Here is a 14206-nt window from a genome sequence, read left to right on the forward strand (position 1 = left end):
GAAGCTGCGAGCCCTCGGCGAAGCGAAGCGTCCGCCGGCGCCGAGAGGCGATTCACGCGTGTAATGTGTGAATGCACAAACAAGTGGCTACGAAATGAGACGAGATCCGGGGCGTTCTGGATATCTCCGAGAGGGTGGGCACGCGTGTGTCGTGACGGACTGCTCTGGTTTGGAGGCTCCAGCGAGTATTTGTGGAGAGCGCATCGAGATTCAATCGAGATTGCGGAGCTACGTCGAGGTCAAAACGTGCAGGTGTGAGGCCGCTGGTGCCTCCACCGTCCCTTGGAGACGACCCCACTGCCCTGGGGCGTCTTGATACGATCAAGGGCGAGCACACGGCGCCCCGGCGCGCGTGCCAACGAAACGGTGGCACAAGGGAGGGTTTTAGCTCAAAAATCGCCCCCAGCTCAAATGCACCCCATGCCGACCCTCCTAGCGGGTCGGCGCCAGTTTTTATGAAAAAATAGTTTCTCGTGCGGGTTTGCCGTTAGCGTCGTGTGTGTGGAGAAGTTTACCTTACCTTACCTTACCTTACCTTACAGTGGCGCTACCAAACAGGCATGCCGTACGCAGTACTCAGAACACGTCCCGCCCCCCTCGTGCCCACTACAGCCCGGCCGCAATAACGCGCACCTCGAGGGAGAAGTCGCCCTCCACCCCCTCGGCCCACAGGGCGAGGCCGGTGATGGCGGAGAGGTGGGCCGCCGTGGGGCACTGCTCTGGGTGCGCGGTGCCGCAGCAGTGGTGCTGCAGCCCGGTCGGGTCCTTGGTGTCGCACCTACAGTGTGAATACACCAGGGTGCCTCGGATCCCGTGAATGGGAGGGCTGCGGCTACAACGAAGACAGCGGAACTCGTGCCCTCTCGAGTGCTGGTTGTTGGAACACAGAGACATGCATTCCGCGCTTCTATGGCTCCCGAAACCGGCCGGTGCTCTATCGGCTGATCTCGGGTAATCTCGGGAATCTCGTTCTAGGGCTCCCGCACCGGCCGGTGTACTCGGAGGTGCCCGCCGAGAAGGAGGAGAAGGGCACGCGCACCGTCACCCACCCGGGGCCGTCGTCGGAGGGCGCGGGGACGGCAAAGTCCGCCTATGGCAGGAGGAGGCAACCGTGCTTCCAAGCCCCTACCCACGCCCAAGCGACTGGCGACAGGAGACGTGGCGTCAACCCGCACGAGGACCGGGACCGGGGGGCGGGGAACCAAGCACGGCTACAAGGCCCGGCACGCTACTCTCGGGTGCTCTCTCGGGTGCTCTCGGGTGCTCTCGGGTGCTCTCGGGTGCTCTCGGGTGCTCTCGCCTTGAAGCTCGGAACGCCGTGGAACTGCCCCGGCTGCCTCACCATGCCTCGCGCGGTGAAGCTGGCCTGCAGCAGAGGGAAGGGGTGGGGGGGTCAGAGGGGGGGGCAGAGGGGGGGGGGGGTCAGAGGGGGGATCAGAGGGGGGTCAGAGGCGGGGGAGGGCTGTGTGGTGTTGCGGTTGCGCGTGTTTGACGCGCTAGCCGAGGTTGGCCCCGAGCTGACGCGGGCCTTGAAGCCGCGGTAGGCTGGCGTGGCCGAGCGGATGGTGAGGTGCAGCCCGCCTACTCACAGGTCGATGCGCCCTCAGTACTCCACCGCTGCCCGGGCGGACGGTGAGGTGCGCAGCCCCGCCAGACAGGAAAGCCGACGCGTCGGGGAACGTCTCGGGCGCGCGGCCGTAGCCTTCCCCCGTCGACACCTTGCAGCCAGGCGCGTGGAGGAAGCGGACGATGGCGCATGTCCCCTCGAACGACGCGCTGCCTGAGGGAAGGCCAACGAGGCAAGCTGAGGTAGTGATGCCTTGGCCGGTGAGGCGCAACGCCGAGAGTAGCCGAGAGAAGCCGAGAGTAGCCGAGAGTAGCCGAGAGTAGCCGAGATCATGCCTTGGCCGGTGAGGCGCAACGCCGAGTGCGACGCGCCCCCCATCACCGGGTCGTCGGTCACGCGCCTGTTCACGCCGACAGAGTGTGAAGAGACGCTACGCAAGAACACAGCGCAAGATCACCGGATCGGTCACGCGCCACGCCCGCGCCGGCGCGCTGCCGTCGAAAGCGGCGAGCACGACCTTGGCGGGCGGGCCCGCTGCGGCGGCCGGTGCCTCCTCTTCCGCCGGTGCCGCCTCTTCCGCCGCCGTGGCTGCCTTCGCCTTCGCCGCCGCGGCCGCCGCTGCGTCCGCGCCCGCCGCCGCTTCCTCTTCGGCGCCCGCCGCCGCTTCGGCGCCCGCCGCCGCTTCGGTGATCGCGGCCACGCTGTGGAGGAGGAGGCGGAAGGGCCCCGCGTGCAGGTGCGGGTTGGGGGCGCCGGCGGCGTCGACGAGCGCGAGGCTCACGCCGATGGAGAGGATGCGCGAGGGGTCGAGCGAGGCGTGAGGCACCTGTGATCACACTCCTCGTGAGGTGACCTCGTCGCACTGAACCCGTTAGCGAACGGGCTGCTGAGCGGCCGGTACGACGCCGACAACCTGCCCAAGTTTCCAAAGTCGCTCACGATGAAGAAGTACGTCGTCGGCGGAGCCGACGGCTTCCGCGGCGGCGCGCGGAAAGTCGGTGCCTCAGGTGTCCATCAACTACGTGGTCTCGAAGGGAGCAATCCCGATCCCGGGCGCGAGGAACGCGGAGATGGCGGCGGCGAACATGGGCGCGATGGGATGGCGACTAAGCGAGGCGGAGGTGGGCGCGCTGGAGGCGGCAGCGGATGCGATCGGGTTCGAGTTCTCCTCGGGCGGCTTCAGGCTGGAATGAACAGTGCGTCACGGCCTGAGAGCTCGCACCGGGCCATAATGGAGCGGGGAAGACTCCTTCTTTCCCCTTCGCTGGTGTGAGGATTTGAATTTGCTAGGACGGTTGTCCGAAAATAAGTGTGGCCCAATGCAAATTCTTTCCCCGTGCCTCGCAGGCCGTGGGGTTCTGACTAGTCAAGTGTAGGTGGGCGGCGCGCGGGGCATCAGCGCACGGTATGTTCTGCACATGCGTGAGCCGTGACTGCGAGTTAGCTGTTAGGTAGAGCCGTAAAGGTAGGGAAGGCGTACAAGGTAAACTTCTCTCCACCCCCGTCACTGACACTGTGCAGCACACGACACACCGCGCGACACACAAGAGCGTCAGAGAAGAAATTAATCAGCTGAAGACAACTGCTGTATGGGTGCTGGGGAAGAAAGAAACAGCGATCAATGGCGCGTGTTCTGACTTCTGTCTTCTGCGTTCATTCACGCTTGTTTGCACCCACCGCGGCTCTCGCGGATCTCGAGTCGCGGATCACGTGTCCGGTGTCCAGCAGTCGAAAGCCATGCCTCATTGCCGGCACGAGAAAAAACAGGATCCATGGTCTTTTGCGTCGAGAGACGAGAGAGAGACCTCGAGAGACGAGAGAGACACACCGGTCACCGCGCACGCGCGAACCGCCCGAAGTGGTAGTGGACACGATATTACAACAGAGAGACACGTGAGTTCGATGAGAGACACGAGGCAGCGCGGGAGTGCGACCACGACTCTGCTCTCTCTACTTACTCCCCTCGAACAACACCACCCTGGACACGTGGCTATTGTCGCTAATCCCGCCCCTGTGGACACTGCCCTGGAGCAAGGACCCCATAAACCACATATACCGATCGGGGTCGCGCTTCCACTCGCTCGTGTGGGGCGTGGGATCGGGGGCGCCCGCGAGCGGGCCCGTCAGCGAGACAGAAGTGGGGGTCGTGAGGATCTGCGTGATTCTCTCGTAGCGCCGCGTCCTATCTCTCGGGTACAGCTCTCCAGTGTACGTTGACGCCCTCCTGTCCCCTAGCAGGCGTACGGTCATTATCGTGACGGCTGCGCACGGCCAGACGATGTCCAGCTCCGAGCGGTTGCAGCTGTTGCACACGGGGATGATCCCGGCGTGCAACGTGCCCTCCCCATCCCGAAAGACCACGTGCGCCCCGGCAACGCTCACGGACATCGCATGCGGACGCCCCCGGTCCCCTTCCTTCCTGCAGGGGCAACACACCGGCAGCCCATTCTCCCCTCTGGTCCCCGAGTGCCGCTGGCAAACATTGCGCCACACCTGCGTCCACCCCCCCCCGACGGTCGTTTTGTGGGAGGTGGTCGCCTGGAAGTGCAGTGGCGCGCTCATGACCTGCGCTCGTCGCTGCCGGTCCGAGCGGTCGACCCGCGCCTCGAGCCGATAGAGGCTGGCAGACAGAGCCGCCTCTGCCGCCGCCCGCACCGCCGCCGCCCGCTCCGCCGCCGCCGCCGCCGCCCGGGCTGCCTTCCCCGCCGCCTCCGCTGCAGCCTGCCTCGCCGCCCTGTCGGCGACATCTGAAAGAGCCGCTGCCTTCGCTGCCTCCGCCCTAGCCGCTGCCTCGGCTGCCGCCTCCGCCGCCGCCTCCGCCCGCGCCTGCGCCTGATGCAGGTCCTCCAGCAGCTTGCTGAAGGCCGTCCGGTCCGCCGCCGCCGCCGCCGCAGACTTCTCCGCCGCGCGAGAATGGGCTTGCGCCGCCTCGGCCGAGGCGCGCGCGTCGCCGGCCGCGTGCTCCGCGCGCTCCCGCCCACCCGCCGCCGCCGCCGCGGAGCCCGCCGCCGCCTCCGCGGAGCCCGACGCCGCGGTGGCCGCTCCCTCCGCGCCCGCGCGATTTCCCGCCGCCGCCACCGCCGAGACCGACGCCTCGCCGGCCGATCCCTCTGCGCCCGCGCGGTCTCCCGCCGCCGCCGCCGCCGAGACCGACGCCTCACCGGCCGCTCCCTCCGCGCCCACGCGGTCTCCCGCCGCCGCCGCCGCCGAGACCGACGCCTCGCCGGCCGCGCGCTTCGCGCCCGCGCGGTCTCCCGCCGCCGCCGCCGCCGAGACCGACGCCTCGCCGGCCGATCCCTCCGCGCCCGCGCGGTCTCCCGCCGCCGCCGCCGCCGAGACCGACGCCTCTCCGGCCGCGCGCTTCGCGCCCGCGTGGTCTCCCGCCGCCGCCGCCGCGGAGACCGACGCCGCGAGGCCCGCGCGCTCCGCGCTCGCGCGGTCTCCCGCCGCCGCCGCCGCCGAGACCGACGCCTCGCCGGCCGCGCGCCCGGCCTCAGCCGCAGCCGCTGCCGCACGGTGGGCTGCGATCTGCATGCCGACGAGCGTGCTCGCTCCGGGCGTCGCCTCGTCTTCCAGCACAGCCGCACCGACGGCGGTTGCAAGCTGGGCAAGAGCATTCGGGTAACCTGCGAGGGCCTTGACGGCGCCCTGCGCCGTAGACAAATCCGGCTCCGGCTGAGCATCGAGCTCAGCCAGCAGCTGCCGCGCCTCGCTGATCGCCGCCACCACATCCCGCTCCGCCTCCTCCGCCGCGTCGGCGGCCGACTGAAGCTCGCGGAGCATTTGGCACAGAGGGCGAAAAGAAAAAAGTCTGCCGTAGTCCGAGCTCCAAGTTTTTTTCGATCACTCATGCACAAGGCGCTGAACTAGTCGCGCATATAAACACCACAACATACCAACATTCACCATCGCTTCGCATCTCTACTCGCGCAAACGCCAATACAACATAACCGAACGATCAACGTACCATGTGTGCATGCATCATCTAGTAGGCGCACAACTGTCGCGCGCAAAGGCCAATCTCCACCTAGATCGCCCCGAGGCGAGCCCCGAGGCGATTCTCAGTCGCGGATCTCCGCGCCCGCGACCTCCGCGCACAAGTATCCCAGGGTGTGGCCGGTGAGGCCACGATCGGCAAAGCGCCCGAGCGCCGTGAGGCTGTCGGTCGCGTTCGTGCGCGCCCGTGCGCGCAGCCTCTCGAGCAGCTCGCGGACGGTGCTGCTGTGGTCGCGAAGCTGCTGGACCACGGCATCGTACTTTCTCTTCAAGCAGCGTGCACGCTCCTTCCACTCAGCGAAGACCTCGGACGTGTCGACGCCGTCCTCGCGGTGAGGGCTGCCCCGGTGGCATGCAGCGAGGGCGCGCGCCTGGTCGCTCGGGAGCGGGTCTGCTGACGGGCGCATGGCTCCGCCGGCGGCCGTCGCCGCAGGCCATTGCCGGTGAGCCGGGGGCGCCGACCGTGGGACCGTCGGACGCCGGCGGGTGGGAGTCGGCGAGGGAGGAGCCCCCGGCCCGTGGCGGCTGCCGCGCGGGGCGGTCGCGGGGGTCGGCTTGGCCCGCTTGGCGGCGGGGGGGGCCTCCCCGCCGTCGCGGCCAAGCGGGGAGGGGTGATCGTCGCCGAGGAGGCCGCCCGCCTCGTCCATCTCCTCGCCCGCCTCCGCGTCGCCCGTCTCCTCCACCATCCGCTCGTCCGGAACAGCGCGCTGCGCGCCTGCCGTCGCGCCCGAGCCGCCCGCCGCCGCGCCGCCCTCCACCTCCATCGCCCCCGCCGGCGAGGCGCCCGCCGGCGAGGCGCCCGCCGCGAACGGGCCGTCCTCAACCTCCATCGCCTCCGCCTCCGCCGAGCTGCCCGCCCGCTGCCCGCCCGCCGGCGAGGCGCCCGCCGGCGAGGCGCCCGCCTCCTCGACCGCCTCCTCGACCGCCTCCTCCTCGCCCTCTGCCGCCTCGCCGCCGTCCTCCCAGCCGTGCTCGTCCCCACCGACCGCCGACGCCGCGTCCCAGCCGCCCGCCGGCGAGCCGCCCGCCGACGAGGTGCCCAGCGCAGAGCCGCCCGCTGCCGCGCCAGCTGCGCCGCTCGCCACCTCCAGCGCGTGCGGGATGTTGAGCTTCTCTGCCAGCTCCGCGGAGAAAGCCGCGACGAAGAGGGGGTTCTGCACCGCGAGCGCGACGACCTCGTTGGTCAGGTCCTCGGGCAGCTCCTCGGCGCGGTCCTCCAACCAGTCCGCCACCTTGGCCCAGCACGTGCCCAGCATCGGGATCTCCACCCCGATCAACATTGCGTCCAGCAGCTGCTTGACGAGGTGCGGGTACGAGGAGGCCTGCCGGCCGCCCAGCTGCGGCGAGGACGCGGGAGGAGGGCTTTGATCGGAGGGGGCGCGTGCTCGCGGGGTGCGCAGGGGCCGGGCGGGCGCGGGCAGCAGCGGCGCCTTTTCGGGCAGCTTCGGGATCTCGGCGAGCGGCTGCAGCTGCTCCTTGAAGCGCCAGAGGACACTGGCCTCGATGTGGACGTGCGCCTCGTCCGCGACGCCGTCACGCTCGGCGTAGGCGACGCCCTCGACTTCGCCGCTGCGCGCGAGCTCGGCGCCCCGCGCGGAAAGCGCCTGCAGCATGCGCGGCATGCAGACCCCAAGCTGGTTGTGCTTTTGGAACAGTCCTGCTTTGCTCGACGACGAGGACGGCGGTGCCCAGAAGCACTCAAAGGAGTACTGCACCCCCCCGTTGCGCACGACGGAGATCTTGGGCTGCCGTGGGCTGAACGCGGTGACGCAGCTCTGCCGTTTCGAGTCGTTCATCCCACGCCAGCCCTGCCCACCAGGCATCGGCGAGAGCTGAGTCCCGCGAGTTGTGGGGCGGTGCTGAAAAAGAATTCTATCAACACTGGCACGACAAGGGCGCGGACTGGCGCGGATTGGCACACTGAAAAAGAAAAAAATGGCATTATTTCTTCTCTCTGGCGATGAGCGGCGCCGTCAGCCCAACTCTGCTGCCCGAGCTGGCGGTGGCCGGTGGGCGAACTGGGCTCGCTGTTCGCCCTAACCTCGCCGTGTAGATATTTGAATATCTTGGTGACACGTGTGTTACAGACAGGGGCTGGGACCCACCCATGAGAGCGCCGGCCATTGTACTTGTTCATCATTCTCAACCCATTTTGCCTCATGGAGCCAGTCGAACCCCGGTCCCAACGAGATTCTTCGAACTGGCAGCCGCTGGCGACGTGCTGGAAGTGGCGCCCCGAGAGCAGCTCGATCCCCTCGTAGTTGAGCGAGCCGTCGGGCGCGACAATCTTGCCGCGGATGTACTTCCAGTCGTCGGCCTCGTCGTCTGGGCCCTGCTTGAAGCCCGCCGAGTCGCTCACGAGCATCGCAATGAACGCGATCGCCTCCTCAAGCAGTGGCACGCCCGACGTGGCCCACTCACTCGGCGGCGGCACTAGCGGCGACACGTCCTCGAGCCGCCGCAATAGGTAGAGGACGTCCATCACGCGTCCGGTTGAGGCGGCCGGCGCGACGAGCCGAGGGTGCGTCCAGCCAGCGCCGCCGTGCCGCTGCGAGAGGTGCATCGCCTCCTCGCACCGCCGTTCCGTCGGGCCGGCGGGGTTGGCGTCGTGCTGGACGTCGCGGATCTCGTCGGGGGCGGTGGCGGTGACGGTGCGGAAGAGGTGCGCCTGCATCTCCCCCGCGTGCTCGAGCGGCACGCGCGAGATGGAGGGCTCGTTGCCGCGCGCTTGGTGGTTGAAGGTGGTCGACGGCTTGCACGAGAAGCGGCCGTAGAGCTCGGCGGCCTGCCGGCCGAGCAGCGGCGTAAGCCGCTCGAGCACCTTGAGCTTGTCCTCCTGCGCCTTCACCTTGATTTCGGCGCGCGCCTCCGCGTCGAAGCCCACGCCGACGCCGTTGACCTTCAGCCGAATTTTTTTTCAATTTTTTCGTGGCAGGTGAGAGCAATGCACTCGCTGTCGCTGTCGCGCCTCGCCTGCGGCTGCGACGTCCACCTCACAGCTGAGCAGGCGCGTGCCTTGGCGAAGAAGGAGGGCCTCTCGCTCGTGGAACGCAAGAACGCCACCGGCTTCGCGGGCGTCATCGAGTCCACTTCGCGGTTGCACCCTTTCGCCGTCTTGGACACCCGGCCGACGACTGATGGCAGCATCGATGGCAGCATCGGCAAGGCAAAGAAGAAGATCCTGGGCAAGTTCGTGACGGCGGAGCACGCCGCGCTCGCGTACGCCAGGCATGTGGCCGAGGTTGGCGTGCGGGCCCGCGGTGGCTGGAGGGCGGGGTCGGGCAGGAAGCGAGCCGCTGATGCATCGACTGGAGCAGAGGCTTGGTGGAAGTACCGTAGCGAGGAGAGGGGGAGGATCGAGGCGATGAGTGCCGAGGCCGCTGGGGAGGCCGCGGTAAAGGAGGGCGCGAACAGGGTGAGCACGGCGATCAACCCGTCGGGCTATAAAGGCGTCATTATGCGGGCCAGCACGGCGGAAGGCGGCCCGACGGCCTACTCCGCACACTGGCAGCCGTGCGCGAGCGACGCGAAGCGCCTCGGCAAGAAGGGCCTGCGCTTCGGCGTGTGGTCCTGCCCGGAGCACGCCGCGCTTGTTCTCGCGCGGGAGAGCAAGCGCGTCCTCGCGGAGGCGGAGGCGGCGGAGACGGCGGCGGAGGCGGAGGCGGAGGCGGAGGCGGAGGCGGAGGCGGCGGCGGCGGCGGCGGCGGCAGCGAATGCAGCAGCGGCGGCGGCGCGACAATGGGCGACGCCTGCGGCAGCGGCGTCGGTACCCGCTGCCGGCCGTGATCTGCAGGGACCTTTGGCGCGCGAGGAGGCGAGCGGCGCTGCAACATCATCGTGGAACTTGCAATGCCTCGCTGACGTGGCTGGGTGCAAGGCGCCGGTCGATCCGCTACTCGCTCAAGGGCGAGGTGGCCCGCAGCGCTCTCTGCGCGACCGCGCGGATCTGGCTGCTCAGGACGGCGGAGCCGGTACAGCACGGCGGGTCGAGTGACGGGAGGGCGCTGCGGCGGTTATGGCGGCGGGATGTCCACCGCGGAGCGCCGCCGCAGCCGGACCTACCCCACCCGACGAGCGGCTGATCTCTGCGCTGGTGGGCTGCTGCGCTGCTGGTCTGGACGCGGCGCTCGCCGATGCTGCGCTGGCCGACGCTGCGGCGGCGGCGGGGTGCCTGAAGGAGGGAGAGGGGGCCGGTGGCGAGTGCTTGGCTGGGCGGCTCTAGCTGCCCCGCCGGCGCCGGCTTGGCTAGGTAGACGCTGCCTTCGCTTGCCGCTGCTGGCGGCCGAGCCGGCGCTTGCGGTGCGGCGTCTTGAGGGAGTGGACAGAGGGCTGGCACGGCTGCCCGATGCCCTCGCTCCTCAGGCCGCAGCGCGGCGCGCCCGCTCTGCCGTTGCTCCCGCGGGCTGCAGCGTCGCAGTCGGCCAAGTGCGACTCGCGTGCACTGCCAGAGTGGGACCCCCTCGCCCTCCGCTCGCGCGCCACGGCCCACGCGCACGGCGCAGTGGTGGATACGCTGCTGCGCTGCTGGTCTGGACGCGGCGCTCGCCGATGCTGCGCTGGCCGACGCTGCGGCGGCGGCGGGGTGCCTGAAGGAGGGAGAGGGGGCCGGTGGCGAGTGCTTGGCTGGGCGGCTCTAGCTGCCCCGCCGGCGCCGGCTTGGCTAGGTAGACGCTGCCTTCGTTTGCCGCTGCTGGCGGCCGAGCCGGCGCTTGCGGTGCGGCGTCTTGAGGGAGTGGACAGAGGGCTGGCACGGCTGCCCGATGCCCTCGCTCCTCAGGCCGCAGCGCGGCGCGCCCGCTCTGCCGTTGCTCCCCAGGCTGCAGCGTCGACTCCTCGGCCTCCGCGCCGCTCGCGCGCCACGGCGCCCAGATGCGCCCACGTGCACGCCGGCATGCCCATGGCGCGTGCAGGCCCCACTCTAGCACGCGTGCGGCAGTTTCATCATAAAGTATTGTGTCTCACACCTAGCGCACCAACATGTTTTTGGAATTTTGCCGATCTCGCTTCTCGGCAGCACACACATTCCACACACGAATCGCACCAGGATCGAGACGCGGCGGAGATACGGCTTGACGGCATATACGGGTGCAGGAACGGCGTACGCGGTACGCAAGAACGGGTACGCACTCATCCGGCGGGTACGCAATCATCAGAGCACGCACGGTGGCCCACGCGCACGAAACGTATGAAAGTGACTCAACGACGCCGCGCTCAAGGGACAAAGCGGCGGGCCACGCGGCGCGGGGCGATCACGCGGATCAAGGCCCCGTCTGCGCCTCCGCAATCTCTTGCGCAGTCGCGTAGATCATCCAGTCGAGGAGGGCCCCCTCACTCACGGAGGATGCTGTGCTCGAGCCGGACGCGGGGGTGAGGAAGTGGGACGAGCACGTCGACGGGGCCGTGCCGGAGCCGCGCCGGTTCCACCGCGTCGTGTCCCTCAGCGGAGTCCTCCTCGAGCCCTCGTCGTCGGCGCCCTCTCTGTGAAGACGCGGTGGGCGGGGAGGGGAGGGGGGAGGGGAGGGTGGAGGAGAATGGCGAGAGGCGACCGGGGCGTGGCGTTAGGGGCGAGGGCGGGGCGGAGGGCGACGGCGGGGGAGGGGTGGTGCGCCTGCATGGAGGAAACGTCTGCCTCGAGCTGGGCTCGGCGGTCGCGGGCTCGGTCAGGCTCAGCATGAGCGGCAGCGCCTCGGGCGCGCCCTCCTTTGAGGTCAGCGCCGCCGCCGCGGGGCTAGCCTCGGCAGCGCCGGGCGGCGGGGCGGTGCCGCCGCCGGCGGAGGCCGAGGCCGAGGCGGGGGCCGAGGCCGAGGCGGGGGCCGAGGCGGAGGCGGAGGCGGAGGCGGAGGCGGAGGCGGAGGCCGAGGCCGAGGCCGAGGCGGAGGCGGAGGCGGCGGTGGAGGCGGAGGCGGCGGTGGAGGGGATGGCCTCGAGCTCCTTCTTGAGGGCGGCGGCGGCGGCGTAGTCCTGGGGGTAGGGGGTGGTTCGGGGTGGTTGGGGATGTGTGAGCGTTGAGGGGTGAGGGATGAGGGTTTTGGCGCGCCTCCCTCGCCACCGCTGCCGCGATGGCCTCCCGCTTGGCCGCCTGCTGTTGGCTCACTGCGGCGGCGGCGGCGGCCTCTCGCTTCGCCGCCTCGAGCTCCGTCTTGAGCGACGCCGCGGCCGCGTAGTCCTCCTGCAGGAGATCAGCGGCAAGAGGGAACTTTCTCGGAACAGGCACAGCCCCGCCGCCCCGACCCGCCTCTGCAGCCGTGCATCTCTACCTTGGAGACCGCCGCAGCGATGGCATCCTTCAGCGCCGCCACGCAAGCCTGCTGACAGGATGAGCTGTGAAGAGTCGCAAGGCCTGCGTGTGCCGCTCGAGGTCGCGATTGGCGACGAGCGAGATGATCCCGGAGATGCCCGCAGGGCGCTGCGGCTCGTGCACGAGCAGGTGCGAGCGGCGCGCCTGCAAGCCGGGTCCATACTCGCCTTCGGCCAGGAGCGCCTCGACGAGCTCGAGTCCGTCGGGAAGGGCGCCCTCGAGGTGCGTGTGCAGGTCGTACATGTACGAGAGGGAGGGAAGGAGGGTGCACACCTCTCGTTGGTTCGCGGCCCTGAGCTTGCGGTGCAGCTCTGCGTGCACGGTGTCGCCCGCCGCCGCTGGTGCGTAGTGCGAGGTCCGCAGCTGCAGTCCGCGCTTCCGCTCGAAGGGGTTGTCGCTGTCGTAGTCGCAGGCAAGCTTGTGGCCGCCGAACAGCTCGCCGACAGCATCGTCGCGACCGACGCCGCCGCCGAGGCGGGGGGGGCCGCGGTGACCACCGCCGCCCACGTCGTCCTCCGACGAGTCGGCGTCGGAGTCTGGGGGGGTGGGAGGGTCGGGGCGCACCCGCTCGCGGTCCTTGGCCGCCTTGCCGCCCGCTCCGCCGCCGTCGCCGCCGCCACCGCCGCCTCCCGTTGGGAGGTCCGCCTCCCCCTCGAGCCTCTCCATTTCCACGTCGTCGCTGGTTGGCTCCGCTTCCTCCGCTCGCTGCGCCTCCTTTGTGGCGCTCCTCCGGTTGAACCTCCGCCTCTGCCAGCGCCCTCCATTCTCTGGTCTGCCACCCGCCCCTCCCTCCTCCTCGCCCCCTCCGCTCTCTCGCCGCTCCCGCTCCTCGCTGGCCTCCGCCTCCTCCTCTCCGCGCAGCCTCCTCTCAATCGTCTGGCCTGCCATTCCGAGCGCATTCTTCCTCGCCGCCTCCTCTGCGGCGTGACCGTGAAGTAGCAAGTACGTCCGATGTCGCATCGCCAGCATCCAAGATCTGTCTCTGCCTGTCGCTCACCACTCGCCCGTATCCCAGCGTAAGGGCGAATTCTCCAAAGGGCCCTATCCTCGTCGCAAGCTCCAGCGGGTGTCGGTACGGTCGTCGTCCTCGTAGCCCATGGGACGGCTTAGGGTCTCCCTCGTCCTTTGTCGGGTCTCCGCTAGCCTCTGCCTCGTCGCCGACTGTGTCTTGGAGGAAAACAGCCTCAGACACGGCTCAGAGCCCCCCCAAAATGACGAATTCCACGGAGTTTCCCCGGGGTTTCCCGAGGAAACTAGAGGGTGTTGTAGGGAAACGAGCAGGAAACACGGAAAGGAAACCAGGTAGGGTGCGAGCGAGGAAACCCTCGGAAAGGCCAATGTGAACATCGCATTCGCCTTCCTCGTACCCAGCGCTGGCTTCTGACTGTCGTTGCTGTCTCTCCCTTCTCGACTGTCTGAGCTTGTGCGTCTTGGGTCCGTGGTTGTGAAATTGTGTGTGAACAGCGTCATGAACAGCGTAAAACAAAAAAAGCGCGGTCGCCTGTAACCAGCGCTGGCTTCTGACTGTCGTTGATGTCACTGTTCTTCGCGGGTCCCTCTCCTCCACCACCGCTCCCGACAGGCCCACCGCGTCCGCCCGGCCACGCGCCACAGCCGCCTCCGCCGCCGTCGCCGTCTCCGCCACCGCCGAGACCGCCTCCTCCGCCCACGCCTTCGCCGCCGCCGCCCAGGCCGCCGCCGCCGCCTCTTCCCTCGCCGCCGCCGCCATCGCCGCCCGCGCCGCCGCCATTTCCGCCCGGCCACGCGCCGCAGCCGCCGCCGCCCATGTCGCCGCCGCCGCCGCCGCCGCCGCCCTCTCCTCCGCCGCGACCGCCACCGCCGCAGTCGCCGCCGCCGTCGAGCCCGCCGCCCTCGCCGCCACCGCCCTCGCCGCCGCCCTCGCCCTCGCCACCGCCGCCGGCAACCCCGCCGCCGTCGCCGCCTCCGCCCCAGCCTCCGCCGCCCTCGCCGCCGCGCCCGCCGCCGGTCGCTCCGGAGCCGCGCCCGCCGCCGCGCCCGCCGCCCCCGCTGCCGCCACCACCGTCGCCGCCGCCGCCGCCTCCTCCTTCGCCGCCGCCGTCGCAGCCACCCAGTTCGCCTCCCTCGCCACCGCCGCCGGCAATCCCGCCGCCGTCGCCGCCGCCGCCGTGTCCGCCGCCGCCGCCGGCGCGGCCTCCGCCGTGGCTGCCACCGGCACTGCCGCCTGGCGCCCCACAGCCTAAGCCCCCTCCGCGCCCGCCGTCATCGCCGCCCCCGCCGCCGCCAGCTCTTCCACCGCCGTCGCCGCCGCCGCCGTCGTCGCCGCCGCCGTCGAGTCCGCCGCCGCCGCCGCCGTCGCTGCCGCC

General features: G+C 70.0%; 3 protein-coding genes across 3 annotated transcripts; 1 reads left to right on the plus strand and 2 right to left on the minus strand.

Moving 5' to 3' along the window:
* Positions 1-3517: 3517 nt before the first annotated feature.
* Positions 3518-3955, minus strand: EMIHUDRAFT_219013 (hypothetical protein; the record flags this gene model as incomplete). Its single annotated transcript, XM_005758906.1, has 1 exon — positions 3518-3955. The coding sequence occupies one exon, from the start codon at positions 3953-3955 to the stop codon at positions 3518-3520; it is 438 nt and encodes a 145-aa protein (XP_005758963.1).
* Positions 3956-8507: 4552 nt separating this feature from the next.
* EMIHUDRAFT_219015 (hypothetical protein) lies at positions 8508-9557 on the plus strand (the record flags this gene model as incomplete). The annotated part of the gene is made up of 3 exons (XM_005758907.1): positions 8508-9155; positions 9357-9446; positions 9522-9557. The coding sequence occupies 3 exons, from the start codon at positions 8508-8510 to the stop codon at positions 9555-9557; spliced, it is 774 nt and encodes a 257-aa protein (XP_005758964.1).
* Positions 9558-10821: 1264 nt separating this feature from the next.
* EMIHUDRAFT_106776 (hypothetical protein) lies at positions 10822-12749 on the minus strand (the record flags this gene model as incomplete). The annotated part of the gene is made up of 4 exons (XM_005758908.1): positions 10822-11041; positions 11187-11524; positions 11613-11732; positions 11877-12749. The coding sequence occupies 4 exons, from the start codon at positions 12747-12749 to the stop codon at positions 10822-10824; spliced, it is 1551 nt and encodes a 516-aa protein (XP_005758965.1).
* Between the last annotated feature and the right edge of the window lie 1457 nt (positions 12750-14206).

The sequence above is a fragment of the Emiliania huxleyi genome (genome assembly GCF_000372725.1).
Source record: "Emiliania huxleyi CCMP1516 unplaced genomic scaffold EMIHUscaffold_83, whole genome shotgun sequence".
In the NCBI taxonomy this organism is placed as follows: Eukaryota; Haptophyta; order Isochrysidales; family Noelaerhabdaceae; genus Emiliania; species Emiliania huxleyi.